The 25,451-nt window shown below is 40.6% G+C and overlaps 1 protein-coding gene across 1 annotated transcript; it reads right to left on the reverse strand.

The window, feature by feature from the left end:
* UBE2J1 (ubiquitin conjugating enzyme E2 J1) lies at window positions 1-25,028 on the reverse strand. The gene is made up of 8 exons (XM_052690520.1): window positions 24,887-25,028; window positions 16,173-16,246; window positions 14,520-14,651; window positions 13,644-13,728; window positions 11,753-11,858; window positions 9,875-10,004; window positions 5,651-5,782; window positions 1-2,118 (listed from the first exon to the last, which is right to left on the reverse strand). The coding sequence occupies exons 1-8, from the start codon at window positions 24,915-24,917 to the stop codon at window positions 1,849-1,851; spliced, it is 960 nt and encodes a 319-aa protein (XP_052546480.1). The 5' UTR covers window positions 24,918-25,028; the 3' UTR covers window positions 1-1,848.
* Between the last annotated feature and the right edge of the window lie 423 nt (window positions 25,029-25,451).

A 25,451-nucleotide genomic window follows, 5' to 3' on the forward strand; every position in this document is an offset into this window, starting at 1 on the left:
TTTATGTGCCAGTGAATAAACATCCACGTTTATTTTTCTAAACAACAAGCATGCTGGCACAGCAGCATGGCTCTAGAAACAGAAACGTACACTCAGAGCAAAGCTTCCAGAGGAGCAGAAAGGCCAAAAGCCAGCACTACACTCCTGTGGCTCAGACTTCTCACACAGCTCTCCTGTGAGTACAGTCTGTAATACAGAGCAGGTATCCAAACAACACACCAACCAAGAATACCACTTTCAATGACTATGGGACCTTCAAATTATTGTAAAAGTTTCAACAAAATAAATTTACAAAGAGGAAAAACATCACTTCACAGAGGACACCAAACTGTTCTGCGGTGGAATGTGATCTGTTCAGTAAAGCATATAGTTTTCTTCCATCTCTGTTCCACAAGCAAGAGCATCAACAATGCTATAAAGGTTTGTTGTCTCAAAAAAAAAAAAAAATCAGATGTCAGTAGCCCCATTAGACATAGAACGGGCTTTATTTTAGAGGTTGTTACAGTTACATTAATGTTTCAAACCACTGCCACATACTGTACTTCACAAAATTCAGGAGAGTACTTTAGTAAGTACTTGCCTAGAAGCAAGATGAAAATCTAGCTGAAGTCTGTGCTATTTGACAACAAAACCAAGATTTAGTTACAGTAACATGGGAGGAAAATTATCCCACCAATTGCTTTCTTTTACTTCACTGCAATGCCTTAGAAGATTCTACAGACAAAACCTCTCCAACCTCAACAAGTTTTGGTCTATTGCCCGAATATATGATTTCACAGCATTCATGAGTATCTTACCAGTTATTTATTTTTAATAAAATAATAATACAGAAAGTCTCTGGGTCCAATATTGATTTCAGGCTACAAACCACCAAAACAAAACAAATAAAAGCTCTGAGATACTTAAAACGTAACCGAAGACTGGCTTGAAACAGTTTGTTACTACCAAGTTTTAATAAATAGTTCTCTTAAGCATGTTCATATATATGAGAGCTTAAGTATAATAAGGTTTATGTTTTCTTTAGGAAATAAAACCACAAGTGAAACATTTGGCTTAATGCCCTATGTATACTTCTGGTATAATTAAAAAACAATAACTCTGGGTAAATAATTATATTACATATTTATAACTATTGCAAGAATAGGCATGTTTTACATTAATCTTCCAATTTTAAAAAAGCAAGATATACAGTTGAGAGTATTAGAAGAGGACATTCAAATCTTGCAGAAGATTATCCAGTCTTACCTACAAACAAATAAAAAACCAAAATAATGCAAATAGTTTTCTGGCCCCTTTCCTGTCCCACTCCTTTCCCCCTTTCACACACACAGAGCAGAATCTCAACCAGTTTGTACGTGTTCTGCTCTAGAAATGTGTCACAGTAAATAAAAAGTGTTACAAAGCTGTATCACCTCTAAATTAAGAGCTCACTGGGCCCCAACACATTGTACTGATTCATTTTATAATTTTGTCTCCAATGCTAGATCTTATGCTAACTTATACAGGGTTGGTAATTACATTTATGTTCCATTAAAAAAGTGAATCAGCCACTTTTTAGAATTGCCTTTTTCCAATTAATAAATTACTGTACCACCCCCCTCACATGTCCTTTAGCCTGACTACTTCACCACGCTCTCTCCAGCAATCCGTTGGGCACTGAGTTAACACTTCTTGCAGTCAGACGTCCAGCTTGGCTTCTCTTAAAGTAACGTATCTGCAGCTACATTAACATTCGTATGGATGTAAGCATACATACAAAAGTAATCTTTGTAAACAGTTCCCATGTCAAACGCAATACAGAACGTTCAGTAGAGCATCCAAATCACTGCTCTTACAATAGAGACAACCTTATAAATCAAATATGTACTCATTAGCCAAGCACATCCTCCGAAATATAAGAGCCGCGAGCGCAAAGGTCAGCAGGACGATCAGAACGGTGGATCCAGTGTGGTTGGGGTTGGCCCTGGGCTGCTGCACCCGATTAAAGTCAGTTGAAGCTGGAGCCCATCTCTGGCTGTGCTGCTGGGCACGACGCTGCCGGGGACTCAGGGATGTGTTTGTGGGCACAGACGGAGCACGCTCCTGACCAGCCGCTGTGCTGCCGGGCTGAGCTTCTGACTGAAAGAGAAACACAAAGAGCTGTCAGGCAAGGCAGTATGCAAAGCTGGTAACAAAGACAACCTGTAGAACTAAAATGGCCTCTTCAGATAATTCTTAATACTGATAAAAATGTTACCAGTACTTATTATATTGTTATGTAGAGCCAGTTTGTCCTCACATCACCTTGAGAAATCTATTTCAAGCAGTTCTAAGGACATGAAGTGTCTGAAGAAAGTCTGTCAAATAACATTCTGTCAAATAACATTTGAGATCTAGCTTAGTTTCAAATCCAGGTACTTCAAATACCTTTGCCTGTGATTTGCTCAACTACTTGCAGTTCAAGAAATCTTTAGTAATCAATCAGGCAGTTAAGTCTTCGGATCTTTAAGTCACCTATAGTGATGGGGAAACAAGTTTAGTAAAGCAAGGGAAGAAGAAAAGTACGAAGGGTTTCCTGTGGTCAGTTGGGTCCAAAATTCTGCTCTCATCGTCATAAATATCACTGGGAAAACAAAAGACAAAACAAAATCCCTGGAAACAAAGGCCCTGCTGACTCCTGCACCTATGCACGCACATAACTATTGCCCTCTGCTGGCCACAGGTTTGGCTGCCGCTACGTCCAGTGACAAACGAGCTATGGCAGCTGCTGCTCCGCTCAGGCGAGCATCATCCTAAACCCGATCCATGCTCACTTTGTAGGTCCGAAGCCACGGGATTTGACATTCCACTGTCCCAACCCTGCTTCTAATGTTGAAAGGATAAAACTTGCAGTGTTACATTATGAAGAACAGTGACACAGACGCTGGAATTTAAGATTGAGCCTTGTCAAAATGTTTAAGCATTAAAACAAAAAGGTAGGTCTGAAATGGACGTTTTCAGTCCAGTGCAACTACTTGACAGCTTGCTGTTTACTCAGGTTTCTTGCCCAAGTAAGCAAGCTGCCTGGGATGCTCCAAAGAAAAATCTTGTAGAATAGATGTATTTCCACCTGGGGTTTTTAATCAGCAGAGACAGCCAAGAATAACACAAGCAGGTTGGTGGTTTAACACTGGATAAGCAGTTCAGCTCTACCACACTGTTCTCTTCCTCTTTCCTTCTCAGAAAGAGAGGAGGAGAAAATATGTTTAAAAAAAAAAAAGAAAAAGAAAAAAAGAAAGCAACCAAAAAATCCAATGTGGGCTGAAAAATAAGGAGTAGTCTAATTCAAAGAAAAAAGATCACACAGAAGCAAAAGGAAAATATGTACTTCTATAAAGCTCACGTATCAATATGTAGCTTCATTTTCCCACACAAGCTGCTCTCTCAGTAGTTGAATATTAGTTGACTTCAACTGCACTATTTTATCACTCTTACTCTTCATCCAGCCAGTATTTTAGTACTAGACACTGCCACAGTATACTGCTTAGTAATAAGTGAGGTTTAATATCCTCCTAATTTATTTAAATAAAAAAAAAAAAATGCAATAGCCAGTTTTTTAGCCTGACACTTTGTAATTCTTATCAATTTTTTTCATTAACTGTATACACCAAGGTGGGATATCTACCACACATCTGTCCACCTACATTTAGTGTATTAACATGGATTGAACTTCATACTCCCATAACAGCCCATAGCACCAGCCAGAACAACCAGAAGGATAGAAGGGCAATGTGCCCTACCAGTCTCTGCATGGCTCTCCAGCCTCCAATAACAAGTCCACAGACTACAATGAGAGTATAGGTACCAACATTTAGGTGACCACTGCTATAGGAGGTGGTCTCTCCAGTCCCCTGCATGCTTTGAGAAGATTTCTATTAGTTTTAGCACGAAAAATGGTGACCCTGCACATAGCAGGGGGGTTGAAACCAGGTGATTATTGTGGTCCTTTTCAAACCAGGCCATTCTAGGATTCTATGAAAATGGCTCCAGAAAATTCCTAATGTCCAAGAACTAGCAGCTCACAAATACAGGTATTTCTTCAAAATCAAACTAAAGCCCATTAGACAGTGATGTTCTGATCCCTTAACACATGAATTAACTTTTTCTTTGTTTACTGTCTATGGCATATAAACATTTTTAAAATATTCTTATTATGCTTAAAACATTCATTCCACATGGGACTATTCTGCTGTAAATTAAGTTGGTAAATGACAACAAAGACAGCATCACTGACTGATTTCTCAGAAACAGGAGTAATTAAAAAAAGATCAATTTTGACTGAAGTTTCCTTCCCCATCCCCACTCCCCCCAAGAAAACGCTACCAGTCGTTTGGTATTTTGGCCAGTTCTACAATATAAGCCAGGATTTGTACTGAGAAGAATGAAACAAAATGGTTTATTAAATTCTGAGCGGTCTGGAAAAATCCTTCTTGTGGAAAAAACATATGTTATTAGCATGTTTATATTTCTACATAGCTTGAAAATATGTTGCAAACATGCAACAGATGGTCTGACGTTCTTTGACGTGTTAGAGTTTTTTTAACCAATCTGCAGCCCCATCCTCACTAAAAAACACAGCTTAGCTGGGATTTGTCTGCAATTTATCAGTGACTTTAGATTGCATTTGCCAGAGTCATAACAGCAGCTGCCTTGGCCCACTACCAGGCCTCGGTCACTTCTGAACCTATTATGTAAGCTCTATACCTAGCACTATGAAGATGTAAATGTCATGGAGTTTACTTCAAATGTAAGAGTATTTTAGTCAAATTTAAAAGCTACAAGTTATCACTACAACATTTTTTGCCTTTCATTAAGACCACAATTGAAAAAAAAATCTATTATATATCAAGCTGTTGGAGCGGGTTCAAAGGAGGGCCACACAGAGGGTTGGAGTACCTCCCCTGTGGAGGCAGGCTGAGGGAGCTGGGGCTCTTCAGCCTGGAGAAGAGAAGGCTCCAGGGGGAGCCTTATAGCAGCCTTCCTGTACCCGAAGGGGGTCTGCAGGTAAGCAGGAGAGGGACTTTTTACAAGGGCATGTAACGACAACAGGACAAGGGGAAACAATTTTAAACTGAAAGAGCATAGGTTTAGACTAGATGTTAGGAAGAAATTATTTACTCTGAGAATGGTGAAACACTGGAACAGGTTGCCCAGCAAGGTGTGCTCCCTTCCTGGGAGCATTCAAGGCCAGGCTGGATGGGGATTCGAGCAATCTGGTCTACTGGGAAGCATAGCCCACAGCAGGGAGGGTGGAACTAGATGATCTTAAAGGTCCCTTCCAACCCAAACCATTCTATGATTCTATAATTCTGCAGATGGTAAATAGTATCTAAGACATAATACTGTAATGAAGTGTAACCTCACGTATTTAATGAGCTACTGGAAAAAGAACTGCATGAAGAGTACTTAAACAGTCTTATAGTTTGGTTTTGAAAGAAGAAAGTGAATACACAAGATCTCTGTTTTCAGAAGCCATCCTGCATAATGTTTGCCGAAGTTTACATGAAATGCAGAAATTTGACAAGAAACACATGGATTGCATACTGGTAACAAAGCCTCCTCTCTGTTACTATCAGTAGTGCAGATTTCACATTCAGACTATGCACTGATAAAACTCAGACATGGACCATACCACTGCACTTGCTGGATCCCGGAATGCTCGAGTTGCACCATCCTGCTGGGGCCCAGGTGAAGTCGCAGAGCAGTTCAGTCCTGCTGAGTTTGAAGGTTCTGCTTCGGACTTCCTGGACGAATTGACTTCTGCCTGCAAGGAATACATGCACACACTTCAGAGGTGAGATCAAAGTTGAAAGAAGATTTAAATTTTCCTAGAATATTCATTCCAAGAATGATGCCAACTGTATTTCAACACATCCACAGGTTTATGAAAATCTAACTCTTATGAAATAAGATTACAGATAATAAACACCAGCTTAGACAATATCCCAGTTTTATTTTGGATTTTCTTAGTTCTATTTGTGCATAATAATAGGTATAACATTAAAAAAACAACAAAAGAAGAAAATTCTTCAAAAGATTACTGTGCCAGAAATAACATCGTCTTTATAAAACTGCTCTTTCTCATGATACTTAACTAAGTGCTGACTGTATTGTCACATGGGAACTAACACAGCCTGTTTCTCATCAGGGCTAATTAGGCCCACTAAGTGCTACCTTGAGTTTGCTGTAGTGGTTTGAGTACTAGGATCGTCTCACAGCCAGAAAGCATGCGTGTGCAGGGCACTACCCTGCATCAGGCAGTAAGTTTTCATTAAGTTTCAGTGCAAGAACTAAAATAGATTTACATGCCCTTATAATACTGTATTACATACACATATAAAATGTCTAATAAGCATAATTTTTCAGAATTAATGTTTCACACTTTTGGAAATGTGAGATACTGGTAGATCTGTAGGAATATATAGAGAGTTGTTAACAAGCCTCCTCCTAAAACAGTATGTTTGCAATAAGAGAAGGACATATCATCACACTCCTGAATTGAAACACTTCACAGCATATACATATCCAAATTAAAAAAAAGCAATTAAAAAACAAAAAGGTTGGGACCAGATAGTCTCCTCCCCTCCTTCCCCCCCCACCCTGTGTGCAAGTTTCTCTCCCTGAAGAGCGTAATATTACATCTCCCAAAACCTGTATCAGAATCTCAACTTATTCCAGAGATTACAGTTCCAAATTCAAGGATTGGTACCTGAGTTCAAATGGAAATATAAGTAAAGGTAGCAGGAAATACAAACTGGTTAGAAGCCAACCAGTCACGTAGGTAACAAACTAAGAAGATGACAAAATCATAATATTCTTCCACACTGCTGTTCTGTGTGGGGAAATCAAATCCCATGTTTCTTGACACTTAATTTTCTGATTTTCCTGGAACGCTATTGCCACTGAAATGATCTGAACATGATTTCAAGATTTAAAAATACTTACAATCAGACAATGGTAATACTGACTTCTTTTTACATTTGACTACTCGTAGAATCATAGAATCACCAAGGTTGGAAAAGACCTAAAAGATCACCCAGTCCAACCGTTCACCTATTGCCAATAGCTCCCACTAAACCATGTCCCTCAACACAACATCCAGCCTTTCCTTGAACACCCCCAGGCTTGGTGACTCCACCACTTCCCTGGGCAGTCCATTCCAGTGCCTGACCACCCTTTCTGAAAAGTAATACTTCCTCATGTCCAGCCTGAATCTCCCCTGCCGTAGCTTGAAGCCATTCCCCCTGGTCCTATCACTAATGACACGAGAGAAGAGGCCGACCCCCAGCTCACTACAAACTTCAGGAAGTTATAGAGAGTACTATATGGACTACTATGGACTCTAATATCAGGATAGTTAGGATAGAACAATTTATGACTCAAATGTGGATCAGAAACAAATCAACACAGACTCATGGAATACTTTAGGCTGGAAGGGACTTCAGACATCACTGGATCCAACTCTCTCCTCCAAGCAGGGCTGTGTCCACTCAAGTTTCGAGCCTCTCTGAAGCTGGCAACGCTACAGTTTGTCTGAGAATTGTGCTCTGGTGTTTGACAGCCTTCATGGTGATTTTTCTCCCCCCCCCCCCCCCCCCCCCCCTCACATTCAGTTGGTACTTTCTTTCCTCAAGCATCTGATTTACTTTAGTTTATTAAAGTATTAAGACTAGTATACTAGACTGAAGTCACATTAATTAAAAAAAAAAAAGTACTCCAAAGTTTACCAATTTAGCATCTTTTCCCAGCCTAATCTCTCTTTTCTCCAGGAGTTACCTTTGCTCCTGGAAAATCCACAAACCTCACAGAAAATTGAACAAATTTAAACATAATAACAAAAGTGGATGGAAAACTAATTTTACTGCATAATATGCCTTATAATGGCATCATCTGGATATAACATTGTTTTACGGAATAAGTTCTTATAACGCATATATGAGTCATATCTTTTAAGTGGAATGGTATTTGTGGTACATAACATCTAAAACAAACAAGATTTGCAAGTCATTGTTATTATGTTAAAAACTGTTGCTCTCTACCAAACATGTAAGCTCAAGGAAGTGGGAAAATCAAGGGAACACCTTTTCCTCTTGAATTTCGTACTCTTTTTTCAAGACCAAACATGAGTATTTTAAAAAGTTATCATTTTGCTTAAGGCTGGTATGAAAGAATTTCTTATAATCCTAGGATCTAGAAAAAGTTAGGGAATCTCTTCTACAAGGATGAAGATAATGTAGATATTGCTTATGTTTTTTACTAGCAGAGAGGCTCACCCAATTTACACACGCAATTGGCTATTTAAGGAGAAATCCTATCCCATAAGTTGACATGAAATATACTCAAATTATTAAAAACTTCTGTATTTCTGTACTCTGCTAGTAATTCATACTATTTTGCTACAAACATGCAAATTGTTTCAGTCTAACATGACATGAATGATAACAAAGACAACAACAGAGGTGTAGGAAACATTAAAAAAAAAAAAAAAAAAAAAAAGGAATTTGAGAAAGGGAGTTAAGAGCACCTACAGAAGAGAGCTAATTTACCTTGCATTAAAACAAAACAGAATGAAGGACTGTAAAGAGAATGTTAAACCCTGAATCATGTTCACTTATTCCTTTAGTGTTCCCTTCAGAAATTGAGTTAAATACATGGAATGCATCAATGGTCTTTAGAGACTGACATCCTTAAATCTTTCACTTCAAAAACTTTAGTCTTGAGAAGAAAGTATGAGAGATGAGTTCTTGAAAGGAGAAACTGTACTAAGATATTTCTGCAATAAAGACTAGCAGTGCTTAAAAAACTAAACTCACACTTTTTAAATCTTAAACACTGTAAAGAAGATGGGCAGTGAATCTAATTTGCTTTTCTGGGTGGCTCAGCTTCAAAATTCTGTGTTTCCTCATCCTCAAAACTATCTGGTTGAGTTTGTAACCGTAAGCATTACATGTAGACTCCTATATTAACATGTGTAGGGGTGAGGTAAGAAAAGAATGCACCTGTCTTGCAAAACTGGCAGTGATGAAGCAATCTTCACTCTCATAGCACACAAAAAACCCCACAGTCTTTAGGACAGTGTTAGGAAAAAAACTGGGTGATATAAGAGGACACACTAGCACTCCTCCTCTGAGTGAGGACGCATTCTACACCACTGCCACATTGTCACATTATTTTTCACTGCTGACCCCCACTCACGCATAGCACCCTTCCTTAGTGGAAAAATACAAAGTTCAGAGCAAAACCCAATGAAAAAAAAACTGTATATGCAAGTCATGCAATTTTCTCAGGCACAGATGTCAGTAAAAAACGTTACTTTTACCAAAACACAAGCTAGTGAACATATTTTTGGGTAAGAGCAACTTTCACACCAGAGTTCAACTTCCAGTATCTTCAGCTGCAGAGTAGTTCAAAAGCATTTGCAACCATTTTTCAGTAAGAATGTTTCATTCCTTCCATAAGCCAAAAGAAAAAAAAAAATAAAAAAATCACAAAGAAAAACAATTTAGGTTAGTGTTGCCCAAATTTTCCTAGCACATTTCTGACAAAGTCTGGAGAATTTAATCACATTATAAGTGAAAACATAGAACTGAAAGCAATATATGCGGTTTTTACCAGAGTAGCTATCACTGAAATTATTACCAATTAATCAGTACTTGAGATGCACAGTTTATAAACTGTCACATTTCCAGAGATCCATTCCCATTTTTCTCCTTCAGTTTCTCCTTAAAAACACAAATTTCCATGTAGTAATCTATGAAGGTTTGTGAAATAATTTTTTTACACAATTTACTTTTTTTTTTTTTTCCCCTCCCAGTTCTGTACAGCAGACAAAAAGATGTTTGAACAGTTACTACACCTTGAAGCTAATTTGTCTGGCAAGTTCTTTAGCCTCCTTGTCTGCCTGGCTTGATCCACTTCCTGACGTTAGTGGTAAGAGAGCTGTCTTCATAGATGTGCCACACATTTCACAACAGAAGTCTTGTGACCTGGCCACAAAATGACAGAACTCAGAATGACACATTCTCATAATGTTCTTATATGCTTGGCTAAGCAAAGCATTTGCAAAGCAGTCCATATAACGATGCAGTTTCAAGACCAATAGCTTTAAAAGCCTCTTTCCCATCCCTCATTCCCCATGAACTGCATTACCTTGAAACATGTTGAATAGAATCTATTCTACAAATACATATTCTCTTAGGACTTTGTACCTCAAATCCAAAAGTTTCTGCTAAAGCATTACCTTTACTCTTGCACACAGAATTTGTCTATAGTGCATATTGAAGGCAGTTCTTCAAGCTGACCAGAGACCAAACAGCCTTCGTAACACACTATCCAGATCAATTCAATAAACCCTACCTCTCAGCAGGGTTTATTAGCTATATCACAGTGCCACGCTGCAGGCTGCTGATTAGCTCAGAGTACAGGCACAGTAAACTCACACCCGTCTGTTAAAAAAAAAGAAGGGCACTTGGCCTCTGGTGGCCATTTAGTTCAACTAGACTCCCTTCAGTAATTCCTATCAACACTGTATCCTGAATTAGACACAGCCCCAGCCCACATCCAAGACTGCAGGTGTAGACTGCAGCATAGAGGAAAGATCACCTTTTTCTCCACATGCTGGTAATGCCATCCCTAACGGCCCAGGAGGCTGCTGGTCTTTGATACAAAGGTGCATTGCTGTGTCACAGCTAACTTAGAGTCACTATGACCCCATTTCTTTTCCTGCCAAGCCAAATTCCTGCTAGTTGATCCCAGCTGATACTGGCATTATTTCTCCCCAGGAGCTGTACTTTGCATTTCCATTTGCTGAACTTCTTGAGATTTCTCTTAGCCCATTTCATCAGCCTGTCCAAATCCCTCTGGATGGCAGCACAAGCCTTTGGCATTTTAGAGGCTCTTCCCCGTTCTTAATAACCTGCAAACTTGCCAAGGGCACACTATGTCCCACCATACAGGTCATTAATGATGCTGAATATCTCTGGTCCCACCATCAACCCCTGGGGTACACCAGCAGCGAATGACTGGCCTCCAGCTGGACTCAAAATCCCTGCCCAGTCATTTGAGCCAGGCTGCTCAGCCAGTTCTCAACCCAACTCCCTATGTACTTACCTAGGCTATGTTTCACAATTTTTCCTCTATGAGGATGTTGAAAGGAAGACAGTACTGAAAACCATGCTAAAGTAGAGATAAGCAACATCCACTGCTCTTCCCCTGCCTACCAAGCTAATAATGTCATTACAATCCCAAATATAATTAAGTTAATTTCCTAAAAATTATTCAGAAGTCATTACTTCAGATTGTTGTTGTTGCTGTTTTATTATGTTCCTGAGGGAAAAGGGGCTTTGTTGTTGTTTTCTCTATCACTCACTCTTACTCTATCACATTAATTTTCCTTATGCAGGACGATTACTACTGTATCACAATGTTACTCACATCTCTATCAAACAAATTACAGATGAACTTCTAATTTGACCACACAACGTTGGCAGGAGCACAGCTCTTCCCAGGTAATTTGTTCACCCATAAGTCTTCAGCTTACATAATATTCAGGAAAAGAAAAACATGTAAGGCACAGAATATTCCACTGTTTTGGTTTTGCTTGTTTGCTTTGCTATTTAAATGTAAAGTAAGCTCAAGAGAACAGTCTCCTGACTTACACTACTTACTGCTTAATGCCTTACTCAAAAAAGACAGTATATGTGCATTTATCCACAGTAACAAAGTTAATACGTACTTCTTTGCGAGAGCTCTTCTTTCTTCTGGTGTATAATCCAGAGATCCTATTGCTCCTTCACCTTTGGTTGGCATAAATCCAATAATTGCTAGTAAAGCTGTTCTTACTAAAATAGGAAAATGAGGTATAAATAAAGTTGCAGAAATAATGGCTACTTCATCTTACTCTGCAATGAGTAAGATGGGTTACAGAACTGCCCATAAAACTTCTGTTTTGTCCAAAACAGCAGTCTGAGTTTCACACAAGCAGAGCTGTTTGTTTCTAAATACAGAACATGACTTCCCATTTTTTGAACTTCACATTATAATGCAAGTCAAAGTCTTATTTTACCATCAGCCAACACAGAGAAGGAAAGCTAAGCTGTCACAAAAATACTGCATCACTGTAGAGTTCCAAACTTTACTATTACGTTCCAAATAAAAATGGATATATAAATGATAAGGAAGAAAGATGCAGATTCATAAGACATCCTTCTTTTTGTGCATACTTCCTATCAGACACACATTCTGCCATTTAGTGCACAGAAGCTCAGTGATTTTCTTTTATGAAGTGTACTGCAGAATTTGTTCCCTTTATGTCTTCATGTTGGGTAAGGAACTAACTTAAATACAGATAACTCAGAACTGTTGCCTAAAAGATCTCTTTTTGGAATACTTATCCTCCAATTCTGCTTTACATACATTCGTGAGATTTAAGAATTCAAAGCAGTTTGCCAGAAGATTTGTAAATAAATATAATATGAAAAAAAATCACAAAATAATACAGGATGCATACGCATTCCTATTCCAAAGACTATCTTGAGCTCTTTAAAAAAAAAGTAAAAGATTTGACAGTACTTGAATTCCCAAGATCTTATCAACATTATTTTAAAAATGCAACTGATACTCAAAGAAATAACTGACATCCTGTACTAAGCAACACCTCATCACCTTGGATCAACTGTGCAACTCAGAAACTGTTCAGATAATAAAACTTCTTTAAAAAAGTATAGAAAACATTCAGTTATTCTCAGCTTAGATCTTTCCTCTGGAGTGCTCAGAGGTAAAGCATTAGAACGAAAGTTGACCACTCTCCTCTCAATCAACACTCAGGCTGATTTCAGTGATTAGACGGGGGGGGGGAAGTGAAATAATGGAATTTAAAATATTTATGTGAGAATGATTTTTAAAAGCTAAGAATATCTCAACAAGTCTGAGAATTTTTATTTGGATGCACAAGCATTAACAGCTTATCAATACTCCTCAGTTTCTCAATCTTTTCAGCTTGTGTTTATTGACCATAGTTTCCAAATCTTCCTGCGTCCCTCTTTCACAACTTCACATTTCTACAACTCTCGCATTCTTTTGCTCCCTCAAAAATCTGCCTCCCCTTCCACTATGAGCTCTATTCATCTTCCCACACATGCTGCTTCTGGCAAAAATAAAGTACATTTAAGAGCATGGGTGTGTTTGCATGGGGTAGAACACAAGAAGCAGAAATTGCATCTCATATTCTTACTCAGAGCTAGGAAGGTGATCTTTCTGTTCTGCTTAACATTTGCAGTATCAATGCAATTTCCATTTATTCTCCTAATGTCATAATAAATAAATAAAAAAATCTTGACACTAGCAGAACTGCTTTGTAATTCAGTCAGGTTTTGTCAAACAAACCAATGCAAATAAATAAAGTAATGCACACAAAACCATGAAAAGAGGTTTTTTTTCCTGCTCACTCCTCAGCGTGCAGCAATTCCAGAGCTTCTCAGAGTTCAGGGAAGCACATGAGAGGAGTTTTGGCATGCATACTAAGAATTAGTCCAAGGATCAAGAAAGATATTAATGAGGTGCTATTGTAGTGATCTTTGTAAGATTTTTCAAGTGTAAAGATGATTTTCAAATAATTTGTTACTTACTACTCCATGAAGGCTGCCATGTTTCAGGATGATGCCCTGAGATGCTTAAGCAAATTTTCTTCCCCACTTCAAACCTGCCATTAGCCTTTAAAGAAAGGAGGATATAATAAAACATGGTTATTTTGTACAAAGAAAACAAGTTATTAAGATTATCATAAATCCATATGCAAACAATACTTGTAACTGTATTACTACCAACCTCACAAATATGGCATTCAGCCTTCCCAACAAAGAAGCCTGCCAACTCCCTTCATTCATACACAAAGAGACCCCTACCTGATACATCCCAGTGTGCCATGATGGCTTGCCTGTTGCTCCTGTAATCCACACAGTTGTGGAGAGTCTGAAAATCTATGGCTCTATGAAATTACACAGAAACACAGCCTTCACCCATATCATAGGTGTGCTTTACACACGTTAACACAGACCACGTAGATCATGTAAGTTCACATAACTCCAACCCCCTGCTATGGGCAGGGACATCTCCCACCAGGCCAGGTTGCTCAAAGTCCCATCCAGCCTGGCCTTGTGCACAGTGGTGGCAGGCTGACAAATGGACAAAAGGTGATTTTCGTGGTCATTTCCAACCATAATTACTCTCTTATTCTATGACCCATAGAGACAACAGAAAGATTAGACATCCATAAGCAATTAGTATTAGTCTTGGGGAAGCCTTCCGCTTGTAGACCCAAAACTTCATCTAACCACAGAATACCAAAGTAACTTTGAAAGACTTCTGTCACTAGACTGGGAGCATTAATTATACTATACCCCCTATCTTATAAAAGATAATATTAGGTGACAGGAATCTTTCTCTCAGATATCCAAGGTAAAAATGAACATGTAAAAAAATGGAAAACTAGTACATGTTCTTACCGTCAGCAAAATAATGCTTGGTGGTTTCATGGGATATTCAGGTGGAAGCACTATTCGTCCGTGATATATTCCTCCATCAAAATCTGAATCTGGAGGACCTCTCACAGTAAAGTGCCATTCAAAAAGATTATCCTAAAATACCCACAGCAAAGGAAAAAGAAAAACGTGTCAAGGAAGTTGACATGTAATCATCATTTCTTTAGCCTCTGTTCTAAGAAAATAATGAATGGCAAGTTTTAAAAGAAGAAAAAAAAAAAATTAGATAGAGATTAAGATAACCAACAGTATACTAAGACTTCACTGAAAAGGATAAATGAAGTAGATTCCCTGGTAATTTTCTTACCATATGACTTAGTTGGAAAATTCAAACGTATCATTCAAGGTCCTCACCTCTATCTATGCCTATTATTAGAACAGTTTTATTTCCTGACATGTGGAATATAAGAGTCAAATATGGGAAAACTCAAGTCTTTGCCCCACTGAATAATAGTTTATACAGAACTGGAGGGCTCTCTTCAAGTAAGAACATTAATCACAGACTCCTACGCCAAGATCTCCTCTGTGCCAGGGCAACACAGGGATCTGATGCAAGTTCCTGAGAATTCCCATCCTCATTTGTTTTTCCACAGACTCACCACTATCCTGCCTTACTGCAATACACAGAGTTTGAATTTCAGGATATTTTCATTGGACAAGGAAATAACTTCTTAAGTATTATTTTGGGGAGCTCTGAGTTTGGCTTTGTGCTTTAGGTATCCTAATGCTCATGATTCCTTGGACAAAAACAAGACGAGTCCTACTATTAACACTGCAGTCCAATGAAGCTTGCTGTTGGTGAATAAGGTCTCCTAACTAAAGCTGAACATAGGTATCACATGCCTGTGACTGCTCATCTTGCTACAGCTTTTCCCAAGGAAAGGAGCTGTCAACATTTCCAGCATTTCTTCTCACATACCACTGTTCACTTCTTAATGAGTCACTGTTCAAACTGCAAAATAAAGTTTTCATTTCAATTACAAGTAATTGCATGAGCTAAACCTTACTTCTCACCTCAGAAAGAAAACGAGGTACAGATCAAGGTTAGTCAGTACTAAAACAGAAACATGCTACCAGCTACAAGCATGTTTAATATGCTACGTATTTCTGAAAGCAATCAAATCAATTCTCCAAACTGAGCAAAACATTAACTTTTATTTTTGTGATTATTCCAGAAAAATCAGAACGTGTTTCTTTTTATGCTTCTAAGCACCAGAATTCCACCATCCTTTCAACTCAAAACCCTCGTGTGATGCCATGTTCTGGATTTGGGATGAAAATAGTGGTGGTAATGCTAATTTTTGATTACTGTAAAAAAGCTTAATTAAACTTAATAGTCTCAGGGAAGAGAAGGGGGAATAAACATATTGTACCCATGTGACAGAACTACACAGAATATGAAAACACTATTATTGTGTACTTTCACTAAAAATCTCAGCCCACAGTACTATTAAATATAGAATTCTGCTCTTGCTTTCCAAAACATCTGAAGAACTGAATTTACTTTAAGATAGTTTGCTGCTATTTAAATATGCACGTTTAAAGGTATATAGAGGACTTATAGCATATACTACAGAGCTTTATTACATGCTGCTGCAAGCACATGGGGAAACAAACCTCCAAAGGCTGTGCATGATAATGATCTGTAGGATCCTTCAGTTCTGCAGCCTCTTTCATCAAACGTTTGACAGCTGAAAGAAAGAAAGCACGAAACATGAAAATAAAGAAAAATTAACACATACTGCACACAAACATACGTAAACACTTTGGAAAGAGCTCCTTTCAGCTAACTAATACTTCTAACACATCACAGCTTTTTCACTAAGTTAATAACCCAAGACACAAAATAAATTGCTCACACTGAATAAATCTTTTAAATGACTCATTCAAGCACAGAGTTATAAAAAACGTTGCATGGTCACAAAGTTTCTCAAAAGAAAGCCTTAGCAGCAGAATTAAAATAGAGTTGCATTATTAACTTCATCAAAGACTAAGAGAAAAAACAAGTATCATTAACCGAGTCCGAGTTTTCAAAGACAAGATGTAAGAGACCACCAATCCTAGTATTTTACCATAAGAGGTATATATTCACCTTTGAACAACTGCTGGAAATCTTGAACCTGACACCTTTTATGATCATTACGTGATTAGCTCCTTAATCAATCCAAAGGAGATCACAGTAAGACTTGAGAGAAGCCAGCACAACAGCAGCACAAGGAGATCTGTGTTTATACCATATTAGAAAACACATTCACCCAGCCAAAAAATTGGCCCAGTTCCCTGTAATCTAAACTTACTAACAAACATGGACACAATGATATTCTTCTAATTTCAGCACAGCCTTCACTGTTACTCTCTACCCTTCTTTTCAAAACAACCAGCACATCTCTCTTTGCTGCATCACTTTCTTCCTTCCCCTTCAGTAATTTTTGTTTTCAGTGCTTGCCCAGCCAGGTGCTCTCATGAGCATCACGCAATAACTCCCAATAGGCCCAGCCAATCCAAAACGCAGAGTGAACACAGGAATGACAGACAAGAAACTGAAGGATGTCACCTCATGTGCAAGATTAAAAAGGAAGTCATTACTACCTCCTGTTACTCAAAAAAAAACAAAAACAAAAACCCAACAATCTAGCAATATCAGTTACCCCCTTAAGAGGATATAACGGCAACAGGATGCCCTACTCCATCAGCTGTGGCCAGTTCAAGCCATGGATGTCTCTCCCACTCATGTAATTATATCCATGGAAAGAAAAATACTGCCCAAGTTCCCTTTTACCACAGCTTTAGAAAACACTGTGACTAAAGCACAATTCCTGGATTTACACCACCCAACTCTGTGACCTGCCTTGCTTCCACAATGCTATGAAGGAAGCTACTCTGACCTCCCCACTATTTTAATTTCAATTTACAGTAAGGAGCTTTTTTCCTTCTTTACACTTCCTGATAATTATAAACAGGACAAAATTAATTCAGTCCAGAAAGCAAACATGGTCCACGGGAGCTCTCTGCTGCAGCAGGAAATACTGGCAACTCCTCACAGAGCTCCCGAGGTCACCCACTCTGCAGTGGAACAAATCCTACCAAGTAAAACTGCGAAGAATCTGAAAAATGAACCTAACAAAGCCTACCAAGGCTTCAACAAACAAAGTTAGTTTGGACCTAGCCTAAAAGGAGGGCTCTGGACACACAGCAGCACTTTGGGCCTGTCCCACCAGGAGCAGCCCGCATGCCTGCAGCACAGGAACACAGGGATTTGCACCAGGAATGAACCCAGCCAGCTGCCAGGCACGGAGAACAAGCAGCTAGGCTCCTCTTAGACAGAATTTCAACACAAGAAGTTTAAGATATTTTTTTAAACAAAAGTCAGACTATAGATATAAGCCTACAAAACACATACTGAAAGAATACAAAATCCTATTCCACTCTTGGCACATGAAACACACCAAAATATACTGCTTAGCTTTTCTATATCAAAGATAAATTGCTTGTAAGAAGTTTTTGATATTAAACAAGGTAGTATGTTTTCAGAAAAAGCAGTATACGTGCTTCCACATGTGACAGGTATGCTGACAGGTAGAGGAGATCAGGCTTGACTGACAGGGTTCATCCTGACAGCATAGGATTCAGTGTTTTTCAAAAGCCCTGACTTCATTAAGTACAGCTGCAGAATACATAAACATAGTCCCTCCTTTAGCTACAGTTAACTACAGTGGAAAAAATGAAAGTAATTCCTGCAGTCTGCTAGCAACAAGTGCATGACACTTGTCCAAAGTTGGTTTAAAAGAATCTTGATGTGAAACATGGCATTTCAACCCACTCAAAAAAAAAAAAGTCACACTGACTCATCTGAGTACCTGGCAATGGCAATCCTGAAAAAATGAGAACAATTTGGATTCATTCAATACAAAGAACTGCAAACTGTTACCAAGTCTAGAAGTATCACTAACTCTCGTGGGGAGGAATATCACCGTTAACAAGCAAAATCTGTGTGATGGACACACGTATGACCAGTAGGTTTATTTCTATTCAAAAAGTATGTTAGTTAAATCCTACTTCTTATTACGAATAATTCATCCTGCAGTTTGTCTTGGACCATGCCTGAAGTTCTATTCGTGTCCTCCTGCTACTGTGCTCAATTTAGATAACTCTGCACCTAGGAGCTCAGGAAAACACTGTACAAAGAAAATGTAAATGATCAACTTCCTAAATGTAAATATTATTGCTTGTGATGGAATTTGAACACCTGTGGTATTTGTCTTAGTAAAATATTAACAGGTTTCTAAAAATAAGGTCTATCATGAATATAAAGATAGCCTGAAAATAAAGCAATTGTATGTAGCCAGACAGGGCCTTGTTTTGATATCAGTCTTCAGTATTTAACAAGGGATTTCAGTTCATTTTTGCATAACCAATGAACACTTTGCATTGCAATCCAACGAGCTGATAAGATAAGAGCGTTATATTAATGCAAATAACCCGTAACAAAGAGACTGACTGCAGCATAAGGAAGGTGACACTTTCGCTCAGGGAAGCCCAGACTAACACTCAGAAAACAAAAGCCTCATACATCGCTACCAGCTTCCTAAAGGCCTGCACTAACATCCACACCAAGTAGCAGCGCAGAGCTCCACGACAAGGGCATCAGTGAGGCAGCTCATGGTGCAAAGCCCACAGCAGTGCAGCCTCATCTCTCAAGTTGAGTTATCAAATACTTTCAATTACAGCTCTCTTACATGGAGAACTGTACTTTTTCAAGTTGCATTACACTCCTAGAGACTGGTTTATAAGAACTACACCCGGGGAGCCTAACATATAACTGTGTGTGACCTGCAATGGCTGCAGGTATCTGTGGGTTGATCCACTGCAGATGTGATTTTCCTGGACAGCTTAAAATCTGTCAATTGCATGCAATCACAGTAATTAAAACAATAAACAGGGTGGAGAGGGGTCAGGAAAGTAACCTGCAGAACAGCATCTTCTGCTCTACAACCAGGTACCTGGTGGTAACTACTCTAGCAATAAGACTATTGCCAAACTTACAGCTAAGCAGCACATGGCTAAAGCTTTTGTGCTCCACCTCTGCATTCTTCCTGTCTATTCATTTTTAGCCTCACTTTTCTTATCACTAAATTAAAATATGCCTTCAACCAGATTTTTTAAAAATTCCTTTATATTTTTGTACATCTTTAAAAAAAAAAATTGACCATATTTTTATAAAATTTACACAGCTGTTCACAGTCACTCAATTCTGAACTGAGACCACATTTACAACTTCCTTAGAGGACTGAGAGACTTTTTTTTTTTTTTTTGCAAGAAAAGTTCACATCCCAGTCATATCCACCCAAAAATCATATGTTGAGAAGACAGATGAAGGTTCCAATCACCCCAGTCTTTAAGCCACTGATGAGCATCTTTTGAGATAACAACAAAAAATCTTACAGAACCGAAACATGCAATTGCAGAATCCTAATATCTGGGGCAGCCACAGGTTCCAAAATTGCTTTTATTTTAAAATTCAGTTTGACAGTTGCTTTCCATCTTTGAGGCCTCACTGCCATCCTCTCCCAAGACCCACGTGACTCCTGCACTCATACAGAGTATTGAGAACTGAGAGGGGAAAAAACAAACAAAAAACAGGAAGGCTTTTATTGAGCCTTCTAACCCTCGGGAGCAGCACACCTTCACTCTGTTTCCCTCAGAACAGGGAGCTACATTTCAAAGCAACTGCTCAGTCAACACAAAGTAGGATAAAGCTTATCAAGGGTAAGGTGCTTGTTGGATACATTAAGACCAAACAACATCTTCAGCCTGCCTCGAGTTTTTAACATCTATTCAACCTATTTCCTTTACTTTCTATTGACTGTATTTTAGTAACAGAGAACTAGCATACACTTGGTGGCATGAAATGCTTCCTTACTTGCATAGAAGTACAGAGCGGAGAGAAAAGTATACATTGTAGGAAAGCATTTCTTCACCCTGCAGTAAATGAATTAAAGATGACAGCTAAGAGGATCACCACCTAGGCATATTATGCTCCCCATGCATCAGGATCCAGAGGCACCAACAACAGCAAATGCAGGACATGCACTCCATGCCTCACTCCATTGCTGTTCGCAGCCCCTCAGGCCCACATCAGTACATCTCTACATAAGAAGCCCTGCTAAAAGGAAACAACTCTAATAAAACCACCACTGTTGTTTGCAGGTTCCATGTGAGCCACTAAGCAGGTGGTCACAGTTCTGTGTATGTGTCTGTGCTAATACCTGCTCCTAAGACTGGTGATGTCCCATGAGAAATAAGAGGCCAAGGAATCCTGTCACTGCAGGAGAGTGGCTGCAAGGTTTGACATCTGACCTTGCAGCAGGCTGAGGGTCACAACATTTAGGGAAAAAGCAAAAATAAAGATTAAAAAAAAAAGCTAAAGTGCTTATTGCAAGTAGCTGTCAAATTTCAGAAACAGAGATGTTCTCTAAGCACAGAGAGGATGAGGTCTGTGTCTCAGTGCGCTGAGCTTTACTACTAACAGGAGCAGTTTATCAGCCATATGGTAGCAGGCTGACATACACTGCCTAATCCATTTTGAAATTTCAAGACAGAAAGCAGCTTGTCCTTTTAGAAGTGCCAAGAACAGAAATAAAAATATGAAGCAAAAGCTTAATAGGCTTTGCCTTACTGAGGCAATACAAAGAAGTGTGAAGCACAGAGTGGTAAATTTTTTTCTTTCATACATTAATGATCCTTTGGGGAAGAATTAAAAAAAATAATAATAATAATCACATTCATTGATTATGTGAGGGGCAGTTTCAGGTGGCTGCCCCACACCTCCTCACCCCTAGAGAGGACAGCTGACAAGGGCCAGCAGCAGCTTCACTCATCAGCCAAGCCCAGACAGCACTTCCATGCACCACTGTGGCTGAATGGAAGTTGCTGAAGCACCTGTGGCATTGCCCTGCTCGACACTGGGACAAAGGTGTGCAGCAACAGTACTCCTAGTTTGAGCTATATGAAAGCACAAAAAAAAAAAAAGAAGGGCACCAGAAAGACCAGCTGATCCTCATCACAAGTCCAGTGTAACGCACCTACTCACACAAATAGTGCCCATGTAGCATCACTAAGAACTTCAGCTCATATCACGGCTTTACAGCAGAATTTGGCTTAAGAGCAACAAAAGAACAAGTTTCTTTCAATTAAGTTTTCTTATTTAAAACATGTTCTTCTCTAATTGCAAACAATTTTTTAAAAAGTCTGCTATCACTTTTAAATAAACTTTTCCTAATCTTTGTAAGTAGCATTTGCCCTCTTTACAACTATTGAGCAGACAGAAGTCAGCATCTGGAACCAGAGTTTGCTCATGCAGAAGCAGATTTCAACAGGCAAAGCCTCTCATGCTGGTACAAAACAGTTATAAGAATCACAGAATCATAGAATCACCAAAGTTGGAAAAGACTTCCAAGATATCCAGTCCAGCCTTCCACCTGTCACCAACATTTACCACTAAACCATGTCCCCAGGCACACATCTAAATGTTCCTTGAACACCTCCAGAGATGGTGACTCCATCACTTCCCTGTGCAGCACTTGATTGCTCTTTCAGAGAAGAAAATTTCTCTAATATTCATCGTGAATCTTCCCTGGTGCAACTTGAGGCCATTCCCTCTTGTGCCGTCACTAGGTACATAGGAGAAGAGGCTGACACCCACTTTGCCACAACCTCCCTTTAGGTAGTTTTAGTGAGCAATAAGGTATCCCCTGAGCCTCCTTCAGAGGAAACAGCCCCAGTTCCCTCAGCCACTCCTGTAACCCTTGTGCTCCAGAGCCCTCGCAGCTTTGCTGCCCTTCTCCAAACACACTTCAGGGCCCCAGAGTCTTTGTTGGGAAGGGCCAAAAACTGGACACAGTACTTGAGGTGCAGCCTCACCAGAGCTGAGTGCAGAGAGATGATCACTTCCCTGCTCCTGCTGGCAAACTACTTCTGATACAAGCCAGGATGCCATTGGCCTTCTTGGCCACCTGGGCACACTGCTGGCTCATGTTCAGTTAAGCACCAACCAATACTACCAGGTCTGTTTTCTCTACAAAGTCTTCCAGCCACTCTGCCTCAAGCCTGTAGCACTGCCTAGGGTTCTTGAGGGCAAAGTGCAGGATCCAGATCTTGGTCTTGCTGGACCTCATCCTACAGACTTCAGCCCAGCTATCCAGCCTGTCCAGATAGGCCCTCTGTAGGGCCTTCCTTCACCCAAGCAGATTAACACTCTCTGCCAGCTTGTCATCATCTGCAAACTTACTGAGGGTGCACTCAACGTCCTCATCCAAGTTACCAATAAAGACACTGAAAAGGACAGGCCCCAGTACCGACTCACATTTCTCATTACTGGAAACGGGAAACATGGTGGATTCGTTATCAAGTATTTCAGTACACTTACATTAATGACAGCCATCTTAAAATTAGAGCATTGTACACTTCCATCTTCAGTTGAATGGCAATTGTAAAAAAAAAAAAACAAAAAACACTACACCGTTTACACTGCACATTTAAACACAACAAAAGAAATTTGTAAAACATATAGGAATATTAAATAATCGAATGTGCCCATCTACTTGCTCACCAGAAAGAAGTGCCAGACTAAGTGCTTTGTGTAAAAATAATTAACTCATGTTAATGGGTAAAAACAGTTGAAGAAACAGTATTTACTTGGAATTTCTTTTTGGTATTTAATATCTTCTGCTCATATTTTTATAGGAAGATTTACTGCATTATTGGCTTCTGAAACAAGTGATTTAAAGCAAATCTTTAACAGGTTTTCACCAGCCATATGCTACAGAGCATGTTTGATCTGGGGAAGCAATATCGACCTACTGTATGAGTCATTTATTTTTCCTGAAAGAGGTTTGTTTTGCAATAGAACAGCACAGGCGGTGAAAATCAAGTCAGTAAAGAGAATTTTCACTTGAAAACAAGAGAGTGGAAAAATGCTTCACAAATATTTGCCGGTGATCCCAAAGTTACACCATCACCACAACTTCCAGTGACGTGGCAAACCTGAACTGGTGAATATGTTTGCCTGCCCTTGAAGTACACATGTGCAGCATACAGACTTTTTTTTTTTTTTTTTTTTTTTTAAAAAAAAAAAAGGAAATAAAAGAAATAAATCTACCTTCCCGGTATTTTAAAATATAACGAGCACATGACTTGCTTAGTGCTCCTCATTACTCAGGTAAGTTGGGCGTGAGGAACAAAGACAGAAAAGAAAACATAATTTAGCAATAGACACAGACACGTTCTGTGAACAAGCCTGTCATTTGCATTTGCAAAGCACAAGTCATCTCGATGCTAAGTTTCTCCCCGCCCCCCATGCTGGTAATAGGACAGTATAGTCACAGTAACATGAAGTTGATAACACCTGCTGCCCAAAGTTGGGCTGGAGCAACAGGGGCAGGACAATGATTGACCCAGAAATGCAGCCAGCCCTCCCAGTACCAGAAGCTCTGCTGGAGAAGCCACAGAGGCACACAGCCAGAGACAGGTCGCTGCCCCAGGAGGGAGCCCACCTGGACTCGGGGCCCTTGCTGGGAAGGGAATCCCTCTCTGCCCTTCCTGTGCTGTTTCTCAGGACATCACAGAATCATAGAATGGCCTGGATCGAAAAGGACTACAATGATCATCTATGTGCAGGGTCACCAATCACTAGACCAGGCTGCCCAGAACCACATCCAGCCTGGCCTTGACTCACCTGAGGAAAACCCTCGTTTAAGGACTCAAAATGCTGCCTGGTGCTGGCAACACAAGAATTTTATTGCAGAAGCCCTTGAACACACATATACACGCACGTGTAGGTGTGGCACATAAAAACAGCACACAACAGCTCATGAAAAAGCCTCACTGCACAGACTTAGCCAACATCACCGCCCGTCCCTCCCCACCCGCAGGCCCGAGGAGCCAGCAAACACCTGACAGCACGGGCACAGCCACGTTCGCACACCAGCAGGCAGCAGCTCCAACCTACGCGTCCACCAACCACGAAAAAGAATAAAAAGGCGTCGACGCATACAGACACGGCAGCGCCCCGAGATGCTCTGCTCCCCTCAACGAGAGCTCCAGCCTCTCCAAGCATCGCGGCCCGACCCGCCTTGCGCAGCCGGCATCAGCAGCACGGCCCGGACCCGCCCGGCTCGCCCTGCCGCTCGCCCCCCTTGCCGGCCCTCGCCGCCCCAGTGGCGCTGAGGCCGGGCCGCAGTTCTGCCCTTTGTTGGGCGAGCGCTCGGCCCCCCCAGCCCGGCCCGCTCCCTCCCGCCCAGCCGCGGCCCGAAGAGCGGCTTGCTGCGGCCTACCCGGGCTCTTGAGGTTGTAGCGGGCCTCCATGGCAGCCGACACTACTCTCCCTCCGCGGCGTCTCCGGTGGTGGCGGCCGGGGGAAACCGAGGAGGAAGAAGACGCGGCTCGACCCGCCTCGCCTCGGGAAACTCCCCTGACGTGGCGGAGGGAGGCACCTGCCGTACCGGCACCGCCCCCGGAGCCGCCCCGCTAGCAGGGCCGAGCTGCACTGCTGTTGGCTGCGGGCGGCCCGCGCCCAGCGGCGCTGTGGCAGCGGCCCGCGGGCGTGATTCCGTTGGGAAAGAAGGAAAAGGTCGATGACAGCCTCGAGCTGAGCGCGTGGGGACCCGGCTCACACAGCCACGGGCTTGGCTGCCTTCGGAACGGAGTGCCGGCCGTGTTACTCCTGGGCTGAGCGGAACGGGCTCACTTCAGTCCTGGCTGGTGGAACGCGGGGGGCCGAGGCAGGACCACCATTCCCAGTGTACGTGGATGGCAGTGATGCTATGCCGAAGCTACCGGGCCTGGGGCTGGGCTGCACTCTGTTCCTTCTTTGCAGCGTTCCCTCTTCTTTCCTGCAAA

This window comes from Tympanuchus pallidicinctus, unplaced genomic scaffold, assembly GCF_026119805.1.
Source record: "Tympanuchus pallidicinctus isolate F22 unplaced genomic scaffold, pur_lepc_1.0 scaffold1, whole genome shotgun sequence".
In the NCBI taxonomy this organism is placed as follows: domain Eukaryota; kingdom Metazoa; phylum Chordata; class Aves; order Galliformes; family Phasianidae; genus Tympanuchus; species Tympanuchus pallidicinctus.

Excerpts from the sequence above, each read along its gene's own strand:
- UBE2J1 (XM_052690520.1), bottom strand. The coding sequence starts at position 24,917 with ATGGAGGCCCGCTACAACCTCAAGAGCCCGG. Across the intron at positions 14,652-16,172 it reads ATCATGCACAGCCTTTGGAG|GATAATCTTTTTGAATGGCA; the intron begins GTTTGTTTCCCC and ends TGGGTATTTTAG. Across the intron at positions 11,859-13,643 it reads ATGGCAGCCTTCATGGAGTA|TAAGAACAGCTTTACTAGCA; the intron begins GTAAGTAACAAA and ends TTCCTATTTTAG.